Consider the following 22,765-nt stretch of genomic DNA (forward strand, 5'->3'; position numbering starts at 1 on the left):
ACGAAATTGAAAGGCTAGAGAGTTAATAAAGCATTTAGTTTGTACCTGATAGCTTAGTTCAGGGCTTTTGTAATTGTTTAATGCTGTTGTTTTTGTGGTGCATGTGTGACTTTTGCTTGTTTGCTCTAGATTGGTGGAAAAAGACAAGTTTAGTGACGTCTATCTGTGATTCTAGGTATGTTAGCTAATTGTCAGATTAAATGGATGATGTGTCAAGCAGTTCATTTTGAACTTTGAATTAAACAAACAAATAAACACATTAATGGGTGAAAGAGCTCATATATATGTGAAAATTCATATTAGAAATTGAGACACATTTTGGCCAAGAATAGCATTTTATTATTACCTCCTTCTTAGTCATTAATATATTTGGGGATAGACTTACCTAAAGTTTTCCGAAAGTCACAATAGAGGAGTCACCGTTGGTTTAGTTGCCTCACAAGGCATATTTAGGAAAGATGCATTACATTAGTTAATCAATACAAGACTATTCTCATAATTCCCTGAAGCGCAAATATATCTATTGTTAATCATAGCCCGAGTCAGCATCACGAAGTTATCGTTTTTAAAAATAAATAGTAGTTTTCTGTATGATTGACCAAATTGATTTTGCCATGATCGGGGGCTGACAAAATAACTGACTGAAACATATAAAACTAATAGTAACAAAAACAATAAAAAGATTTTTAAAATCTGAAATGGGAGATTATTATACGTAAAGCTGAGTATACCTTTTGGAGCATATATTTGTCAAAAGTCAAGGGGACTTTTGCCAGGACAAACTAATATGCCTTGCCTACATCACAGATAATTGTCATATAATATCCAGTACAAGCTGGGATTGGGGCACGGGTGACAGACAATTTTCTGTACTGTAAATTCATGCCATGTTTAGACCCTATGTAGAAGGTTTAACTTTTCAAATTAACTCTGGGCATGAGCCCTTGTTGCCTATGTTAGAACACTCATGATTTCTGGGTTTAAAATAGGCTTTATTTAGCTCTGTTGCAAGTTGTTCATTAGAGTTTAAAACTCTAACAAGCCATCCAAGCATTTGTGACCTCCCCGATCTCCATTCCTTATTCGTAATCACAACTACTGAAAATGCCCATTAGGCTTGTGACGTACAGCAAGTCTAAACAAAGGCAGAAAGCAAGATGTTGAGATTCTGGGAAATTCTAATTGCTCCTAGGAAAAAGGACAAGTAAACAACTGAAAATCAAGGCTCTGTTCAGACCAAGACGGTTTCATTATGGTTGCTGTTTAAAAGGTTTTCTTTTCTTTTTTTCTTGGTCTGAGGTGAGCACAAGCTTATAATCCATACTATTTTTCCAGTATTCTAGACAGGAGATAATATGCTCAATACCAGTATCCTGCACATTAACTCCTCTCTCACTACTGAGAAAAGCAAAGCATCTGTTGCCGCTAATTGACAGGCATTTTATACCACTGCAGACTCTTGCTTAAACATTGATTTCCAACTCAGGGTGCAGACGTGTACGCTTGAGGTCTAGAGGTTGTAAATATCACACTTGTGAGTATACGTTCGTTTAAATACATCTCTCTGTGTTCAACTTTATTTTGCAAATGTCTAAGTATATTAACCTCCTCAAGGTTGGAGTCATTGCTATGGAAACAACACTAGTTAATAAATGTCTGACTGCACATATCATTGTGCTAGACACTAATAAATAGATAGACATGGCACCTTGGCTTCTGGTTTGTTACATCCCCAAAGGGACCTCTAGAGGAGTAATCAATGAACACTTGAAAAAGGATGGCCATTTAGATTGGTTTGCTAATATCATCTTAAAAGCAATTTTCAGTTCCTGAGATGACTGGCAAAGAAAGTGCCCCTGGAGGAGCCTAGGGCTATAGGAAAACCTCCAGAGGCTGAGTTCTTGTAGCAGATAAGAGTTTTGTGGAGAATTCTCATTTGCTGGAGGCACCCCCGCACCCTACCACATGTGAAGTCATATGGTGACAGTGCTTCTGGTTTGTGGGTTTGTTTAATATTGGTACAGATTACTGTGTCTTAAGAATATAAATTGAGATTGAAATTAGAGTTTATTGAACTAGGTGGATATTTAAGAAAGAAAATATGAGTTTGTCTTTGCATACCACCTAAGAAGACCGTAAAGAGAGCTCTATCTAGAAATAAATAACGGTCTGTATTAAAGTGAGACCCAAATAGATGATGATTACATGAGCAGAAAGAACTGTTGCATGGAGGCAAGAGCTTGGACTTTGGGATATTCATGCTTCACATCCTCCTGATAGTAATTTGAAAGGTTAAAAGATTTAGTTGAGGCCTCTGTAGCTATCTGTTCACCAGCCAATGACTTCCAAAGCTGTGAGATGTATTGTGTAACCCGGCGAGCTTGCCAGGCCAGTCTGCTCTTATTTGTATCTTGTGTCTGCCCAATGCCTCACTGTCTCTCCTGGGTCAAGGTGTAAGAGTTACCGAAGACAGCAAAATATCCACTTCTGGGCCTGAACTTACTTTTTACTTTCCCTTCCTTCCTGACCAATCTCTGGGTAAAGTGGTGAACCGCAAAAAAAAAAAAAAAAAAAAAAAAAAAAAAGACAGAGGAACCTAGTTTATTAGAATTTGCTAAACTAAATGTGTTTATGTAATCCCACTCCATTTCTTGAATCTGGAGAATGAATTTCACAGATATGGAGTGACTTGCTCAAAGTCACATATGAAGGAAATAGCTAAACCAGGAAAAGAAGCAACCTTTTCTGAGTCCCAGGACAGATTTCTGATTTAGACTTTAAGGGCCGATTGTGTTTGGGAAGCAATGGACACTACTAAAAAACAAACTATATTTTCTAGCCTTCCTGATATATGTAGTTTTGTGGCATAGGCGAAGAAGTGCAAGTAGAAATCACCGGGTGAAGTTTCTGGGAAAGCTCCTCAAAAGATAGCCAATTCGGCCACTGCATGCCCCTCCCTTCCTCTTGCTTGGAATATGGTTGTGATGTTTGAGTGCTCTCTGCTCTCTTGTGAAAATGAGACAACAAGAACATGCTGAGTAAAGTTGAAAGGGGACAGATCGTTTGGTCCCCGTTAACACTGTGGTGCCAACATTATGGACCGATTTACCTATCTCTAGACTTTTAGTTACACAGGGAAAACAAATCAGTAATTTGTTTAAGACCCTGTTTATTAGACATCTTTAACGGCTATGGACCTTAATCCTTAACTGATATACATAAATGCATAAATGTATGTATCCTCACCTAAGAACATGCTAATTAAAGTCTCTGAGTCTAATGTATAATACTATGAATTCATGTTATCTTAAATTAGAACTCTGAATTTGTACAACTGTACAAATTATGCCTAACATAGTGGGCATATTCTCGTGTGTAATTAATTCTATCCTGGAGGGAGTGTTTGTGGGGAGAATCAGGTGATATGGGCTCTATCACCAATTCTCAGGAAAATATGCCAAGCTGCTTAGTGAGCCCTGGTTTCCCCAACCAAAATATTATGGATTAGATAATATAAATCTTTTAAAATACTCATAGCCTTTAGACCCAAGATTCAACAACTAGATATTTTCTTTTATCTTATCTCAATCAATCTGTGATTCCAGTTTCAGTATATTATGGGTTAAACAGACTTGTGATTTTGTCTGGGAAACAGTCTCTTTTGCCTTGAGAATTCATATATACTCTTTCACCCGAAATCTTCTAGTTTCTTTCTTTTGCCTGGCTAACATCCACTCATTCTTCAAATCTCAGGCTGGATATCAATTTCTTTGGAAAGTTATGCCTGACCCTTGCGTATTATATTTGTCTGATGACATGCTGGTATCTACCACAGATTATACATTTCTTGAAGATTGGGGCTATGTCTGCCTTATTGCCATTGTATTCCAGCAACTGATATAAATCCTGGCACAGCATCCATATTCAAAAATGAAAAGAATGAATGAATGCATGAAGAAACATTGTTTCTACTGCAGGGAAAAGATATTCCAGTTTTCAAATAATGGGCTAAGAGAGCAAGAGTTTCCAATGGAACATAGTTTATCTGCATGTGCAGGTAGTTTGGCTATGGTTTTTATGTATGTATTTATGTATGAATATATCTATAAGATTGAGGCCTTTTCATAACATTAGGTAAACAGTAGATAAATTTACCTAGTACATACAGGCTTTGACTGTATTATTCATACAAATTAATAGGAATACCATATAACATTTAATGTGGTTTAAGCACCGGTAGGATAATTCATACATGTGGTCTTTGATAACTGAACAACTTCCCTAAAAGTATTTCAAGGAGAAAGAAAAGCTCATTTAAGCATTTTTATTTGAGAATATTTTCTTACTTTTATAGTGTATCACATAATCAGTTGAAGAAATAAGCAATGAGATAACTGGCCGGAATTCGAATGAATTGCCTTTTGGATGGGCTATGCCCCCAGTTCACTTGCAGAATTGAAAATGAGGGAAATTGGCTTGCCTTCTGAGAGTTAAATTATGAAAGCAACAGATCAGAACAGATATATGCAAAATTACCTTTTAAAGACAAAAGAAATTATACAGCAAACAGAACTTGACAGAAACCTGATTGAATATATTAACACTTGTAAACAAAGAATATGTTACTCCTAAGGGGAAGGAAGCAGAAATCCATGATTTGGTTAGCTGTATGTGCAGACAAAATCACAGGGGCAAATCAGGATTGGAGGGGGTGATTTATACATGGATGTAATATCGGTCCCACTCAGAGAAAAGGGAGCCAGAATTCTTGAACTTTCTGTGTATTTTTCCCACTGTTAAAATTGCCATTTTTTGGTATGATGGGATGAATGAAGGGATGTTGATTTTAGATTAATGCCATTTACTATTTGATTTATTTATCTCCCCTTATCTGATTCCATGATCATGAAACAACCTGCTGATTGTGATTTGGTGTCCGATGCAGGTCTGGTTACAGGGAGAGAATGGCTGATCCTACAGACTGCAAGTATTTTCTGTCCTCAGACAGTGATTTCTTAGGAAGAATTAATAAGGTAACTTCTGATTATGATGTGGCTTTTCATGAAGCTTCATTTTAGGAACAGATCATGCCAATATGAACATTATAATCCAAGTCAACTTCTTATTGTAATTAGTAAATCACTATTTGGTGGTCTACTCAGAATATATGTTGTAGTTTCATATACTTTTTAGTCAGCGTCAGTCTCTCATAGTTGATAGGTCCCAGGCAATGGACTAGAAAGACTCTGCATCTTCGAAATAGATATCCAGAACCTATAATATGTTGACCTTTAAGCCATTCTCAGACCCAACCAGAATTCCCCAGAGCCTTGCTATTTAATAAGGAGTGGTCCTTGGACTTGCTACCTGAATATCCCAGGTTGTTTTGAGAAATTCAGAACCTTAGCCTCTGGTCCAGAATCACTGAATCTGCCTGCATTTTACCAAAGTTTTCAGTATATTTATGTGTATAACACAATTTGCGAAGTTCTGCTTTAGGGGATACATCCACAATTTTTATCTCTCTATCTCTACAGGTTGTTGGGAGACATTCTTTCATAGGTATTTCACTCTGCTTATGTTTTGTTTTGTTTTGTTTTTGTGAATGCCAACAATGCAAGGCTTCAGTGAAGAATAAAGAGTAAATGCTCTTTATTCAGGCAACATCTTGTGGGATGAGGTAGGGTATCCTGGGCAGACTTGCTTACTGGCTGCTATAAAATGCTGGGTTCCCAAAGTTTGATGTTCTTCTTTAACAGAACCCATGGTATGTACAAGCATCCATGTGGGCCTCTTTTTTTTATAATTTAACTTTATTTTTTATTTTTTAAAATTTACATCCAAATTAGTTAGTATATAGTGAAGCAATGATTTCAGAAGTAGATTCCTTAATTCCCCTTACCCATTTAGCTCATCCCCCTCTCACAACCCCTCCAGCAACCCTCAGTTTGTTCTCCATATTTATGAGTCTCTTCTGTTTTGTCCCCCTCCCTGTTTTTATATTATTTTTGTTTCACTTCCCTTATGTTCACCTGTTTTGTCTCTTAAAGTCCTCATATGAGTGAAGTCATATGATATTTGTCTTTCTCTGACTAATTTCACTTAGCATAATACCCTCCAGTTCCATCCATGCTGTTGCAAATGGCACGATTTCATTCTTTTTGATTGCTGAGTAATACTCCATTGTATATATACCACATCTTCTTTATCCATTCATCCATTGATGGACATTTGGGCTCGTTCCATACTTTGGTTATTGTTGATAGTGATGCTATAAACATGAGGGTACATGTATCCCTTTGAAACAGCACAACTGTATCCCTTGGATAAATGCCTAGTAGTGCAATTGCTGGGTCATAGGGTAGTTCTATTTTTAGTTTTTTGAAGAACCTCCACACTGTTTTCCAGAGTGGCTGCACCAGCTTGCGTTGCCGCCAACAATGCAAAAGAGATCCTCTTTCTCTGCATCCTTGCCAACATCTGTTGTTGCCTGAGTTGTTCATGTTAGCCATTCTGACAGGTGTAAGGTGGTATCTCATTGTGGTTTTGATTTGCATTTCCCTGATGATGAGTGACGTTGAGCATTTTTTCATGTGTCGGTTGGCCATCTGGATGTCTTCTTTGGAGAAGTGTCTATTCATGTCTTTTGCCCATATCTTCACTGGATTATTTATTTTTTGGGTGTTGAGTTTGATAAGTTCTTTGTAGATTTTGGATACTAACCCTTTATCTGATATGTCGTTTGCAAATAGCTTCTCCCATTCTGTCGGTTGCCTTTTAGTTTTGCTGATTGTTTCCTTCGCTGTGCAGAAGCTTTTTATTTTGATGAGGTCCCAGTATTTCATTTTTGCTTTTGTTTCTCTTGCCTCCGGAAGGGAGTTGAGTTGAGTAAGAAATTGCTGCGGGCAAGATCAAAGAGGTTATTGCCTGCTTTCTCCTCAAGGATTTTGATGGCTTCCCATCTTACATTTAGGTCTTTCATCCGTTTTGAGTTTATTTTTGTGTATGGTGTAAGAAAGTGGTCCAGGTTCATTCTTCTGCATGTTGCTGTTTGGTTTTCCCAGCACCACCTGCTGAAGAGACTGTCTTTATTCCATTGGATATTCTTTCCTGCTTTGTCAAAGATTAGTTGCCCATACGTTTGTGGGTCCATTTCTCGGTTCTCTATTCTATTCCATTGATCTGAGTGTCTGTTCTTGTGCCATCCATGTGGGCCATTTATGTTGACTCTGTGGGAATGTGGGGCTCAGGGAATGGATGCAAATGTGCTGACTCAGTGGTTATCGCTCTTGCTGGGAGTAATAAAGTCTTATATCTTTGACCCAGGAGTCTTGGGTTTTCTGCCAGTCCACAAAAATATGGCAAGCTAACATTAGCTTACAATTAGCTAACATTTACAAGTAGGTAAAATCTCAGACACTTCACAGTTATTGTCACAGATTTCTTCAGCCTTTTTTTTTTTTTTTTTTTTTTAGCACAAATGCAAAGAGCAAAGTGTTAGGAGAACTGAGTTCTTATGTAGGTTCTACCATTAACTAGTTATGCCAAAGAATGGTTATTAGTTCTTCTCCATGGAATGATTTCTTCTTCATGTATAAAGTCAGGGGAGCAGGGAAAGGGATGAAGTACTTGATGAGAAGTTATATATGGTTAGTTCCTTGAGGGCAAAGTCCATGTCATAAGAATTATTTGTTATTGTTCTCCCTTCTAAGAATAAGCATATTTCTTTGAATGTGGGTGATATCAATAATGCATACTCTATTTTAGCCACAGGGGCTTGATAATCTCTTACCTTAAGTTATTTTTTGTATGCACTCTAATTCTACATTAAAGGATATGCATATGTTCTATGCACACATGGAGCCTTATGTGGTGAAGATAATTAATTTTCACTGAATTCAAAATACACAAATTGTTTTCATTATCTCTGGTTCAGTGTAATCTTGATAATTTTCAGGTCCCTACTCATTTGGGGTATTTTAGCATCTTTGCAAGAACAACTATTTGTCCATCATATAATACAAAATTGTTCTGACACTAAACCTGCAAATGATTTTCAAGGAAGAAAAAACAATAGAATTCAAGAAGCTAATGTGTGTTGCTTGCATTTGCCACTTTCAGGGTCATGAACTCAGTTTAGTGCTAGCTGAACTACAGAGATGGGAAGGAATACACCTTTTCTAAAGGAGGACCTCTTGCACCCTACAATCAAAATTGATGGAGAGTTCGGTAACTTATATCTTCCTACATGAAAAGAGTCAATTGCTTCTGTCTCCAATTAAAGCACTAAAGAACTAGCTATAACTTCAAAAGCATCAACTTCAACATGAAACAAGATGGTCATGGAAAGTTTGTGAACTTTAGGGCACAGGCAGTTGTAAGAGGGTTGCCTTTCCAACCTAGCCCACCATTTTTGATCTCCTTAATGTAGCTGCTGTTTGAGAGAGAACAATGATGATAGTAACACTTTTTCTACCAAAAATATTTTCCTAAGGTTGCTAACAAATTAAAGCAATTAGACTGGAAGCCTAGTAAGTTTTTGAGCAAATTAGTTTGTCAAAGTAAACCACAAACCTGGTCTACTATTGTAGTTAACTCTTAAAGAGAGTTCTGTGTCCTCAACTGCATCAGTACAAAGTGGGCCACACAGGCTGTTCAGGCCCCAATGCTTTCTTCAGATAAGAGTCATGGAGCGTAATATCCAAGAGATTCCAAGAGGAAAAAGACAAGGACCACTGAGGACAATGGACTTGGGAGTTCTTTCCAGATCATAGAATGAGTAGCTGTCCAGTGATCCACCTAAGGAACATTAATACTGGCAGAAAAGGGAAACTTGGTTCTTCAAACTGGCAGGAGCTGATCATTCCTGTGGATACGTGGCTACTGCGGGTTTCCCTTTTCCCCGTTTTTATAATGTGAATGCTATTACAGTGTTTTGGTTTGTATTCTACCATAGTATATCAGGCTTATATGTGGTAAAAGACATTTGTTTGAATCCCAAGTTTAGTTGACCACGATGTGTCACATTCAGGCTGACAGAGAAGAGTGTGCAACACGCAGAGATCCTGTCTCAGCATCTGATAGCACATGATGATCTACTTTTGAAAGGAATGGGTATGTTGTATATACAGGAAGAAGGGCATGCTTGGATATATGAGTCACAGGCAGATTGTAGTAAAGATAACTTACTAGTCATCCGTCAATATCCATCATATCCCTTTCTTATAATAAAAAGATACAGTTTGGGCAGAGAATTCAGCTGTCACTAATAAATAGTATTTTGCTAAGTGAAGTAAACCAGGAAGAAAGAAAAAAAAATGGCATGATCTCACTTATATGTGGAATTTAGAAAAGTCAAATGCATACAAGCAAGAGTAGAATAATGGTCATCAGGGGCAGGGAGGTGAGGGAACCAGGGAAGAGATGTTGATCAAAGGACATAAAGTTACAATTATATAAGATTAATGTCTAGAGATCTAAAGTATAGCATAATGACTGTACTTAATGTGTTAAATACAGGAAATTTGGTATGAGACTAGAGAGCAGATATCAGTTATCTATCATCACATATATAAAAAGTGGTAAGTATATGGTAATAAGATATGGTAATTACCTTGACTGTAATAATCATTTCACTATATATATGTGTGTGTGTGTATAAATATATATATAAATATATATATAAATATATAAATATATAAATATATATACAGTGATATATACATACACATATATCAAATGTTGTACACCATAAATATGTACAGTTTTTAATTTAAAAACAATAAAAACACTGCTTTACAAAAAAGTGTTTGTAGTGTGTACAGATTTGGAGAAGTATTTGTAAAAGAAAAGTGTGAGATCTCTTTCCCTCTATTCTTCTTCCCATAGCCTGAAGTACCAATATTATGGTTTGAAATGGATGGGATACTTGGGACCATAAAGTAACTTGGGAATGGATGGGACAAAGTACACCAAAATCCTGCAAGGAGGCTATGTCCTTAATATTATTATGCCATTTTAGCCCTGGACTATATATTGCAGACTTCCATGTGAGAGCGAAGTAAGTTTATTTTGCGTTTTGTCACTTGCAACTGTTCCTAATCCTAACACAGATGCTTTAGAATTTACCTAGAAAGTAATTCACAGATCTTAAAATTTGTGTCGATTCCTTACAAGTCTCACAGGATTTTAATATTAATGTATAAGAATTGATAAATTATTTTTGGAGGGGCACCTGAGTGGCTCAGTCAGTTAAGCCTGCGACTTCGGCTTGGGCCATGATCTCATGGCTCATGAGTCTGAGCCCCATGTTGGGCTCTGTGTTGACAGCTTGGAGGCCGAGGCCTGCTTAATATTCTGTGTCCCCCCCCTCTCTCTCTGTGCCCCTCCCTCACCAGTGCTCTCTGTCTGTCTGTCTGTCTCTCTCTTTCTCTAAAATAAATAAACTTAAAAAAAATTAAAAATAAATAAATAATTTTTGGAATACTGCCCTTCCAGTGGAAGATCTCCCAGCAATTTGGTTTGATAGAATTTTAATGGGAAAGTAGAATATAGATAAAATAATTCATTTTGGGTCTAAACATTTGTTTTAGATAGTTTTCAAAGGTCATATTAAATAACAAATGTTAGAATGTTACAGTTTTACAGGAGTACCTATGAAGAAACCTACAACCTGGCAGCGGCTAGTAACACACTATCAACAACGTTGAGGGAACAACCAAAAGCTCCTATGAAGTGACAAATATAAACAAGTACTTAACCGACTATGCATCTGATGGTCTTTTAGAAGGGATAGGTTATAAACCATACACATGATGATGGTCACGAGGAAATGAAATCAGTATTAGGTGATTTTTAATTCAGCTTTACACACACACACACACACACACACACACTTATGCATAGTTAAAAGAATCATTTCCAATCACTATGATAGATTCCAAATTTTTTCTGTTTTCTATGTATGTGGTAATCTTCACCATTTCCAGTCTGAAATTGTCCTCCGTGCAAACTTGTCACTTTGCCGCACTTTCCTCTATAAACAGTGACAATAACAACAGCAACAGAACATAGCATTTTTCAAAGCTGTTAAAAGTTAGGACTATCTCCCACTGAATTCCACTATTGTAAATCACAAAGGATAATAATGTTGTCTTTGTATTTGAAGATAATGATTCTGAATCACCATCAGCAGAATACTTGCTTGGAGTTATTTTTTTCCAGTACCTTGATACTCACTTTTTCTGAACTCCTGAAGCCATAATTATCTTATCTAGATAGAGCACTGCATTACATTTTGCCTCGCCTCATTCTCTAATCAAGCCTAGATACTAAGTCTGATCTCATACCAGCCACACTGAACAGAGGTTGCTCAGAGGTTGTTTTCTCCTCATACTTCTTTTTCTTCACGACCTTCACCCTCTAGCCATTAGTAGAGTGTGGTATACAGAGGCATTTATATTGACTTTCTGGTTAATAGTGGGGCTGGATTTATGCTCAACCACCTCAGCTCCTATCATAACCAACTGAAAGATGGGACTGTACACATAGGTTATTAAAAACTAAAGCAAAACAAACCAAAACACATAGAAAAACAAAGGCAAATTCTCCTAGAGAGCTTAACTTACCTTCCTTGGTCTGGGACTGGAGAAGGTATGTATTATGCTAGATATTTCATTGCATACAATAGACAGTAACTAAATTGGCAAAACGATCTCTATGGGTTATTTTCCAGGACATGGAAATAATTTTTAATGTTTAGCTATCAACTGTTATTGTGACATTACTAATCAGGTGTTTTTTAAATCAGGAGACAATGTGTTATAAATCTATATAAGAAAGTTCTCTATGGGTTCATTCAGGGGCAAGAGTATTTAACTTTATTACAGTAGTCAGAGATGAAAGATTTTGCTCCAATGTATCTTTGGAGAGCTTCTTGCAACATCCAGTATAATTTGAAGGAAAAAGAGATTACACCAAACAATTATAATATTTATTGGTGAATAGACTAACAGTATCCTAGCTGTTAGGGAAGACAACATTAGAAAAAGGTTATACAACTCACTAAATAGTTCCATACTAGTTATTTTACTATTTGATCAGCAAAAAAGATCAAGAGAGTGAAGTAACTGCTCTTCCTTTACATGAACGTTGGCCCACGTATATATGATTTTCTAGAAATATATGAGCAAGTGATAATTATATATGTCTGAGAACTGCCAAAAGTGGCAGAGAAATTAATGCTCAGACCCAAAGTAGTCTATGTTAGTAACTGGGGTTGTTTCACGTGCATGATGAGACTTCTTAAGAACTAAAGTACCACAATATTTTGGTGAAAAACTAGTGTAAAGCAGGAATGAGGTACAGTGACAGAGCCAATTTTAAGAGGGAAATGTTTTGTGTTGCAGAAAATGTAAACAAGAAATGCTACCTGTATTTGTGGGCACTTGGGTATAAATGAGCTTAGCACAGAGACAGGAAAAAAGTCTCACTTGTGTCAGGGGTCATTATATGGATTTGGAGATACTGTATCATATCATTCCTACTTCACAGTAAAGTTTAGGAAATTATAGATATAATGAGGGGGATTGGAGTTATATAAGAGGAAAAGGAAAGACAACTAATGGATGAATCCCTACCATGTGCCAAGTGCATATCTTATTTAATATGTTAGATCCTTCCACTTCCATGTGAGCAAGGTAAAATTAACTCCATTTCACATGAGTAAATTGAAAATAAGAGAGTCTATGCAATTTGCCTAGAATCTTGCAGCATATATACTGGGAAGCCAAGTTCCCCTTTATATTCACTCAGGTAAATAGAGGCATGGTGAAACTGGTTCGTATCAGGTCATGAGAGCCAATTGTTAAACCTGAAGGAATGTTGTTAGCAGTCTGCCAAACATTGCCTTTGTTAAAATTAAGTTACATAAGCTTACCATTATATATATTAAAAACAAATGGCATTACTTCTCAAAACTCATCTTACAAAATTATTTTACTAAATTTCTATTATTATCTATGATCTTCAGGTTTTTTATATTATAATTGCACCGTGGAAATATTATATTATGGTGTGATACTGTATATCCTCTCCCAACTCTGCATTCAGTAACATCATTTGATAGCTTGAAATCTGCATAATGGGGATATTTACACAATGGAAATTGGCAAATCCTCTAAATTAGGGGTTGAGCTTTTGTTACTGTTGACTGTCTACACTTAAGAAAAGATGGCAAATATGTTAATGGAAATTAAACTTAAAGTATATTGTATGTATCCATTACACTGTAAGTAGCACAAAAAATTCAGAGAATTTTCTTTCAGCAAAGCGGTTACCTGTTTCAGCAAAGCGGTTACTTTCATCTTATTCATTATCACAAATAAAAATAGCAACACATATTCATGTTAGAATAATATTCATAGTTGGGATACAACTCCATTTGTCAAATCATGATTGAATTGCAACCATAGCTGGCTAAGGATACATGATTTTGGCAAAAAATAATGAAATAATTCTTTGAGAGGGAATTGGCTGTATGGAGTTTACAATAAAGTGTATTGTACATTTTATTATTTACAAGTATACAAATTTTGTGATACACGTTCTTTGTTTCAGTTACATTTCTACCAATGTACCACTGAATATATAGAGGTGAAGCCATAAGATTTTTGTTAAGTGAGACTGAATAGAAATATGGGAAGTTTTTGCAAGGTGTAAAATTCATTCTATGTTGTAATTATAAACATGTAAAATAAATACATAAAGATAGGAAGGCTTATGTGAAAATAAAAGGAGTTTTGTGAGGAGGATAAATGATGTACAATTAATTTACAGCACAAAGGGGTAAATATGAAAAATAAAAATGCATAACAAAACCTGCTATGCCCTAGAAGAGTAGTTTTAGTATTCTTTTGCGCCAATATTATAAAATATTTTGAAAAGGAAGGGTGGGAGGTGTTGTCACAGAACATAATTCTACAGACCCCCTGTAGAAGGTTCTTTTGTTTACATCATAGTAAAACATGATTTTTTTTTAACTGCCACATCTAAAACTCTGCCATACATGTCTCCGACCTTTCCCTTTAATAGTAGAATATTATGCTGCCTGATTTTTCATCACTAATTCTCATTTTCTCTAAATTTTAGTACACATATGTTAAGATTTGAACTCATCTTTCCAGTCAGAAGCGATTCTTTGAGAGAAGAAGCACTTTTCTCAAATCAAAACAAATGTAAAAACCAAACAAACAAAACATGCCTTGGGCAGCCAATTCTGCGACTATTTTTAAAAAGTAAGCCTGCTTTTTCCCAGGAACCTATGAGAAAATCTTCTTGCAAATTTCAGGCACAACCACGTTGCTTCCCAAATTGGCCATTTGCACTCCAGGGCTAGAGATGAAAGTGCCCAGAATTGCTGAGTAATTCAATTGCGGCCAGAATCAATGCAAGCACAGACGCCACTCTGGTCAAAGGTTGGCCCTTAGGCTGCAACTTAAGTCAATTTTGGGTAAGCCAAGTTTGATTACATTTTCGGTGATGAAGCTTTCAAAAGCAATGCTGAGCTGCCTATTCTGAGGCTGTCTGGTTCTATCCCGAATCTATACTCCTGGTTAGAGAAGCATCTATGTATCTGTTTTGGTTATGATTAAGTCCTGCTGGAGTTGAGGAAAAATGAGAGAAAGAAAAAAAATTTAAAAAAAAAAAGAGGGCGTGATCCAGAAAACATGTGAATCTATCATTAATACTATGTGAGCAATAATGTATTTTATCTTTTAAAAAGCGTAGTAACAAGAATAAGAGGGAGAAAGAATCAGGGAACATGCTAACAAAGAAAAAAAGTAACAGACAGAAGTTTATTATGATGGTGATGTGTGGCAGTCTAAGAATATTTTGGCATGTGAGACCTATTCTTTCAGGTGATGCTGGCAGGAGGGATGTTGAGGAAATACAGGTGGTTCTGAAGTATGAAGCAAAATGGGTGTAGGAAAGGATGTCAAATATGGACTCCAACAGCCACATGCTAGCTTGAGAGAAATAAACACTTTCAATTTATCTTTTTCCAGCAGTCAAGACTGCAGAGCCGTTGTGCATCCATAGCTTATGCAAGTCTCCCTAAAATGTGTTTGCTTAGTTAAATCATTTGATTATAGATATTACATGTGAGTAAGCACATTATTATAACATAAACTATAGTGCTCCCAAGAAATTATAATTTTTTGGAGAAAATATGAATTTTCCTACAGGTATGGCCACTAATTTTTGAAACATGGACTAGAGGCCTGCCAGTTTTAGAAAAATATGTTGCTAAATATTGTCTTATGAAGTGTTTTACAAAACTTGTAATTCCTTCTAGGTGGACTGAGAATGACTCTAATGGTTCTTTGACAAGAATTATGATCTGCCTCACTAATTAGGCTGCTTCACATATGCACTAATTGGATTGATTTAAAAAATCAAAGAAAGGAAACTGAAGAGCATGCAACTATCTAATACCACATTTTAGAGCTGGGTTACTCAAGTTCTTTCTTTGCTTCAAAATAGTTGAAAGAGAAAGCTTGTTAAAAAAAAGAGAGAGATAAAATTGGAAAGATCCAACTTGCTAAAAATTTCTGGCCATGCCATAGGTGAAATAACATTTCCATGAAAGCACGTCTTGTTAATTTATTCATATCTTACTTAAGGATATACTGAGCAGGTATCTAATATGTGTCTCTGGAGAGAAATCTCAATTAAATTATATTTATAAGTAAAGAAATCCATTCTATACTGAATAGATGCATTCAATGAGGACATACCGTTTCTACTCTCTTCCCCAGCAGTTTTATGGCTACTAAAACAGAATTTACAGTGCTTTAGAGAAAGTTGGCCCATTAAAATATCATTGCTTTCACAATTAATTCTTCCTCTTTTTTCTTTTATTTGGAATATCAAAACAGAAAAAAAAAAACCCTATTTCATTCTACTTTTTCTTTTGGTGATGTGCTCTATTAATTATGCCTCACATTGCCTGAGGAGAAATGGGAATTTTAATAATAATGGCACTCAGCACTTCATAGTAATCATTTTCTTCACTTATATCTCTGAATCTTATATGGGAGACCACACTTGAATTTTTCAGAAAAAGAAATTACAGCACCAAAGCGGAGGTGGGACAGTAGCTCAGACTGCTAGCTTATCATGTGCTCCAACTATTAGATCATGCTTCGAATCCAGGCACAGCTACAGAGAAAAAAATGCATGCTGGGTAAATATGCTCTCAGGGACTTAATGAGAAATCATGGGAGCGGAAATCTCTCCCAGGGCCTCCAACGTGCTTTGTCAGGGAAAAGACTAGCAAAGGCACTCCTGAAGGTTGAGACTGGGAATACCTTTTTGTCAAGCTGGAAATGTTGGCACGTTTTCATTTTTACAAAATCTTAATAGCCACAGCTCCCATATACACGAGGTCACATTTTGGCCTAATTTGTTATAAGGGTTAGAGCTTTGTGAAATAGCAAGCAAGAAGATCTATTCTAGTGCCTTTTCATAGGTTATTGGCCAACAGAATTGAAACTGTGAACATAAAGGAAATTTCCCTGGAGAGTAAAATTCTTTGTAGAGATGACAAAATGATTAGGCCAGCAGTGCTATTGAGCTAAACTTTATGGAAACTCACCACAGAGCAAAATACATTAAAATACATTTTTTTCTGTCAATAAAAAATAATTTTGAGTTCAATGACAAAAATGTACAGAAGGGAAAAATATTGGCAGCCTTTCTACTTTGTTAAGGAGTAAGTGTAACTGTTTTTAATAACAATCAATACATAAAACTGCTTCTTTTAAACATATATAGATTTTTTTTTAGAATCTTAAAGCATTATAGGAGAAAGAGAACTTGGGTAGTTATTTTATTCTCTGCATTTTATAGATGAGGAAACTGAGGCCAGAGAGTTAAGTGCTTTACCTAAGGACTTCTCCAAGTAAAGGCAAGAACCTACATTCCCCGACTCCCAGGCTAGGACCCGTAATAAAATTTTATGGTTAATTTTTAAACTCCTTTTGATTTTTCAGTATCTTTTTGGTATCTAATTCCCACAAACCTGCTACATTTCAAGGCTGATGAATGACAACAGCAAATACCAAGGCTCCATCCTCCCTTTGGCATTTACTGACCCTGTATCAGCTATAGGGATGTATATGTAGCTTTAGTAGCTTGAAGATACAGCTGTCAAATTGCCTCTTAACCAGAGAGAAACACATCAGTAGAGTAATTAATCCTGTACAACCCTTTCTATCAACCTGACCACTTTTTTTTTCAATCATTACAAGTGAATGCTTACGTGCACGGCAGATTTAATTAATAATTCTAATAAAAAAGACAGTATCATAATGATAGACATAAGTACATGAATAAATGGATTAAAGAACCAGTGCTGTTCTTAAATAGCCAGTGAGATAAAGTTGCTCAGTTATTGAGGTTCCAGCAGCTACCCTTCAAAGTTTGGATCATCTGTACCAGAGAGTAGAGACATTTAATCAGGACCTAGATTAGTTATTTTACATATCCTGTATCATTTGATCTTTGCAACAACCCTGTAAAAATAACCTATTTCCTCCATTTTATAGGTGAGATGATTGAAGCGTTAAGATTGGGACTAAGAGAACTGTCCAGCATCCTGAATGGGGGACTAGGGTTTCAAATCAGACTTATTTGATTCCCAAGCTTTTGGTGGTTGGTCTTGTCATGAAAAAAGCACTGGAACACGAGTAGGACAAACTAAGCAAGCTCTAGCTTTAGATCTGCTATGACAATATATAACATTGAGTTCCCTCACCGATAAAGGGAAAGAACTGGTCTAGAATGAAAGTTTTCAAACCTAATTTTGTGGAACTCTATGGCTTTTTGACAGGCCTCAGGGTCACTGTGTGGTGTGATATGGAGGAAAAAGATAGGATTTTCCAGGTTTACCTTCAAACCAACCACATGAACTCCAATTTAACTTTGTTATATATTAAAGGCTTGCATCAGGTTTTCCCTGGGGAAGGAAAGGAATCCCCAGCTTTAAGAACTTTAAAAAAAAACCCAACTAGGTAATATCTGAGACTACTCTAGCTCTAAGGTTCTGTCATTTGACATGGCTAACCAAAGCTCTGTTAGCATTTGTATTTGGCTCTTACATGAAATCAGTGGTGATTTCATGAACTGAAGCACCAGTTGGAGTGATTTGGTGAACTGTTCCTACAGTTATTCTCACTACTTCAACCTGTTGGGTATCATCTCTCGTGTATGGCACTAAATGGCTATTTTGTGTTTAGCTTCTTGAGAATACACAAAGCTTCTAGGTATAAGGTCAGGGAGGAAAAAACCTTCTTGCTTCACTCATGCTGCATTTCACCAAATTTGTATATAGCCATTATTTGTATGATGATTATGTCTCTGTGTGCATATTTCAGTTTAGCAGAGTGCCATTCAATAGGTCGATATAACTATATCAAAAATCTACCTACAACTGCAAACCTAATTTTTGTAAAATACTTATTACTAGAACATCCAGGAAAGGCTTTCCATTAACATCTTAAAGCTGTGAGGATAAAGCAAGTTGGCTCACATAGCACACTGTCTTCAATAATCACCAAGTCTATATTTATTACTGCCTCTTTCAACCAAAATGAAATCCCTATCTCTTTTAAGCTCCAGGAGGGGAGATCAAGTTCAATCTAAAATATGAATCATTCAAATTTGTGGTATCACCTTTCACATGGAATCAAGGTTCATTATAATATGCGAAAGTAACAGAGAGCCCATACAGTTGCTTACTGGCATGTGGGGACATTTGAAGCAAGCAGAGAGCTGAAATATTACTTGCAAGGGCACAGCTGGTTTCACATTCAACAAATCAGTCAAAAAAATAACGTTTGCCTGCCTCAGTCAGATCTAAACAAGGGAAAAATGTTATGCCAGCTACATTCTTTCTTTCCCCAGTAGCCTCTTCCATTTTCCTTTTGGATACCAGCTAGTGCCTTTTTTTTTTTAATCCCTAAGAGAAGGTGTCCATCAAATTAAATAGACTGGGAAGATATATTCTGTAAACATGAAAGGAGATATTCCAGAAAGTTAAATAGCAATGATTGTATAAAACATTTGAAATTAGAACTTCATTATTGTCTCCACAGGGTTGCTAAGGCAGGGAAAAGAGAAAGTTTTGATGATTCCTTTGAATATTTTATGTGTAATATTTCTGAGGCAAATGCTTTGTTATTTGAATAAATGCACGTACGCACGTGCGTGCACGTGTGCACACACACACACATGCACACACACAAGAAAAGAAGACCTTATAGCATCATTAGGACCTATATTCTGGCAATAGATTTGACACCCCACTTTTGGAAACACATGAACAAAGAGTTTGGCACCCACACACTATAGCAATATGATTGTTATCTATCTGGGTCTGCAAGCTAAGACTCTGTTAATATTAAAGCTTGAATTGTCCCAAATATTTTCATATATTAAGTCTCAGGAGAAGGTTGTATTGAATTAAAGTTATGTGAATTTTAAGCACTTTGTTTATGTGGCTAAGATTTTTTCCCTTCTTAACTGATTTCTTTCCTTATTTGCTTTTAGATTATGATTCTTTGTGTCCTATAATGAATATCTGTTTTTTTAAACAAAGCATATACAACATATTTTACTTATAGAAATGACTTTTATTGGTTACTAAATTACTAATCAAATAAGGGTGTAAATCTGATGAATTGAACCCATAGATGGCAGGATGGGACCATTCAGTTCATATTCTTTAAGGGGAAGACATAAAGAAACCAGCTCCTGTTCAGGAAACAAAAAACACAACTGAAAAATAGTATAAAAATCTCAAATAATTCTGAATCTCTCATTTTTTACTTAATAAGGAATTTTGCTATGAATAGTTGGCATGCTGTCATCCATTATTAATTTTGTTACAGCATTTGCTCTCTGAGGCTGATCTACAGTGATCTACAGAATATTCTCTCTCTCTCTCTTTCTTTCTCTCCCCCACTCTCACACACACATCAAGAGACATTTTTAATGCAAGTATATGCCAGAAATTTCTGGACAGAACATCTGCAAAGTGAGGGACTCATTGTTCACAAGGTTTCCTACAGTTTTCCTAATACAAACTTTACTTTCCCCTAACTTGAGAAATCATATATTCTTTATCTAGAGTAATTCTATTAATGAAATTACTAACATCTCTGCTTAGAATTAGAGTTCCTCTTAGTATTACAGTCTAAAGCCTACAGGTCACAGAAGGCAAAAGGGTTTAAGGTAACTTCATTTTAAATCAAAGCCCTTTCTTGTTTCTCTGGGACTGAAGAAAGATGTGTGAAAAGAGGCTAACAAACTGAGAATGAGGGCAGCTTGCAGAAGAGCAAGAAGCATGGGAAGTATGATTCACCAAAGACTGAGTACGGCATCTTTGCTGGTCATGGAGTGGTTGACATACATATAGTCATTGGACCTATTAATCAGATTGAAAGCCAATTCAGACCAGCTGCTCAAGGATCAAGGCAGTTCATCAGCCTGTTTTCTTCCTTTCATAGCCTAGTCCATAGAAAGAGTAGTTTACTACCCATGTCTCTACTTTCTCATCTACTTCTTTCACCTGAATCCACAACCTCATGACTTCTACTCCCAGTTTTCTACAAAATTGCCTTGGCAAAGATCACCGATTGTTGCCAGTTGTCAGAGACAGTGGTTGATTTTCAGACTTTTCTGATCTGATGGAACATTGGGCATTGCTGACTGTCCCTTTTGTCGAATAAATCTCCTGTGGCTTCTGTGGCACTGATCCTCCTCTGATTTGTCCCACGAGCTTCTACAGGATATTTCAACTGTTTTGCACACTCCTTAATGCTGATTTTACCTGGAGGTTGGTCCTTGCTCATCTTTTTACTGTACGTGGCCTTTCTGCAAAATCTTACTGCTGACACTACCACCTCCACTCTGATAACCTCCAAATCATATCTCCATTCTGGACTTTACATCCAGAAAACTACTGGACATTGCCTCCAACTGAATATGTCCAAAATTAAAATCACTTTTCTTCTTTCAATCTCTACTTTCTCCCCAAATCTGAAAGTGCTAATCCTTCTCTCCTGTTCTATCCTGGTTAATTTCACCCAACTAAATGTTGGAAGTTATCTAGATTCCTACAATTCCCTTCCTGTTCTCTCCACAGTTGGTCATTAACTCCTCTTTCCTAATTTCTTGCCACTCCCTCACCTCTGCTACTTTTTTTTTTTGGTGCAATTATCTTCTTGTAGGTCTAATACCTGGGCTTAGAACTCATTTTAACTAAGAATATCTTTCAGAAACTAAATCTGTTTATATCCTGCCTTTATTAAAAATCCTTCAATAGCTCTTCAAAACCAGAAAGATAAAGTCCAAGCTCATTTGCAGCCTTTCTTGTCATAATTCCATCAATTTGTCCAATCATCTCTCAATAGTCTCTTCTCCCACCTTTTACTCTAACTAACCATATAAAGATACCACTATGTCTTCAAGTGTGTCAGATTGTTCCATACTGCCATGTCTTTACAGTGGCTGCTTCAAACTAGAGTATTCTCCCTCACCCCCACCCAGCCATTCCACACCCAGGTTCAATCTAATCACATCCTTTGTTCAAGGGTCATCTCTACAGCTCATCCTCAGTCACAGAGACTGAGTTGATCATTCTTTCATTGTTGCCACTGTACAATGTACTCAGGGCTGTTCTTAAATGAACTCTGCAAACTTCTGTCGAAAATCACACAATGGTGGCTAAATAGGTATTTTGAGGTGCATATTATTTATAATTCTTATAGCCATACTCTCATCAGCCATCTAGATGACAGTCCTTTCATGACCCTCAAGGCCAGGTCAAGAGCCTCTTCTCCGTCCTAGTATGCCACCGTTACTATATTGCATTACAGTTGTCTGTTTCTTATCCCTCTCCTCTCATTCATCTGAGAACTCTTTGAGCATTGGGTTCCAGATATATTAATCCTTTTCTTTCTAACATTAAGAACAGTGTTTTGTACATTATAGGCAGTATATATATATATATATACACACACACACATACATATATATGTATTTTTTGACAAATAAAGGTTGCTATTGAACAGATTATCTGAGCCTTGAAAATAGAATTTTTTTAGTTTTGTCTTTACTACTTGCATCTCCTAGATGTCTGAACTTCTATGCTGCAAACTTCATTAATCTGGAATTAGTGCCACAAAATCTGGTTCATGCACTGACCAAGGGATATGGTTAAGTTACAGCTAGAGTTAGGACATTATTTCAAATTTGCATGCCTTCTCCCTAGCTTACCAGTAACAGATTACCATTTAAAAAATTTTTTTTTAACGTTTATTTATTTTTGAGACAGAGAGAGACAGAGCATGAACGGGGGAGGGTCAGAGAGAGGGAGACACAGAATCTGAAACGGGCTCCAGGCTCTGAGCTGTTAGCACAGAGCACGATGCGGGGCTTGAACTCACAGACCGCGAGATCGTGACCTGAGCCGAAGTCGGCCGCTTAACCGACTGAGCCACCCAGGCGCCCCCAGATTACCATTTAAACTCTTAGTAAAGTATTGGGCACGGGGTCAACAAGTAAGGTCAGCAACCTATATATTGCTTTTGGAACTGAACTGAACTGAACTGAGTGCTCTTACAGGATATGATATAATAACAATGGTTAACATTTATTGAGTGCTTGCTTTGTCCCAGGCTGAGGGATAAATGCTTTACAT

The 22,765-nt window shown here is 36.5% G+C and overlaps 1 protein-coding gene across 6 annotated transcripts in view; it reads right to left on the minus strand.

Moving 5' to 3' along the window:
- The window catches only part of NEGR1 (neuronal growth regulator 1), an 841,359-nt gene that overhangs the window by 146,758 nt on the left and 671,836 nt on the right, over positions 1 to 22,765 (minus strand). The window contains exon 7 of one of the 6 annotated variants that reach the window (XM_042952178.1): positions 19,728 to 19,815. The exons of the other annotated variants lie outside the window; for them this stretch is intronic. Within the exon in view, the coding sequence (XP_042808112.1) occupies positions 19,787 to 19,815 (29 nt within the window). The 3' untranslated portion in view covers positions 19,728 to 19,786. Of the gene's footprint in view, positions 1 to 19,727; positions 19,816 to 22,765 lie in introns of those variants that run through there. 6 annotated transcript variants of the gene reach the window in all.

Source organism: Panthera leo, chromosome C1 (genome assembly GCF_018350215.1).
Source record: "Panthera leo isolate Ple1 chromosome C1, P.leo_Ple1_pat1.1, whole genome shotgun sequence".
Classification (NCBI taxonomy): Eukaryota; Metazoa; Chordata; class Mammalia; order Carnivora; family Felidae; genus Panthera; species Panthera leo.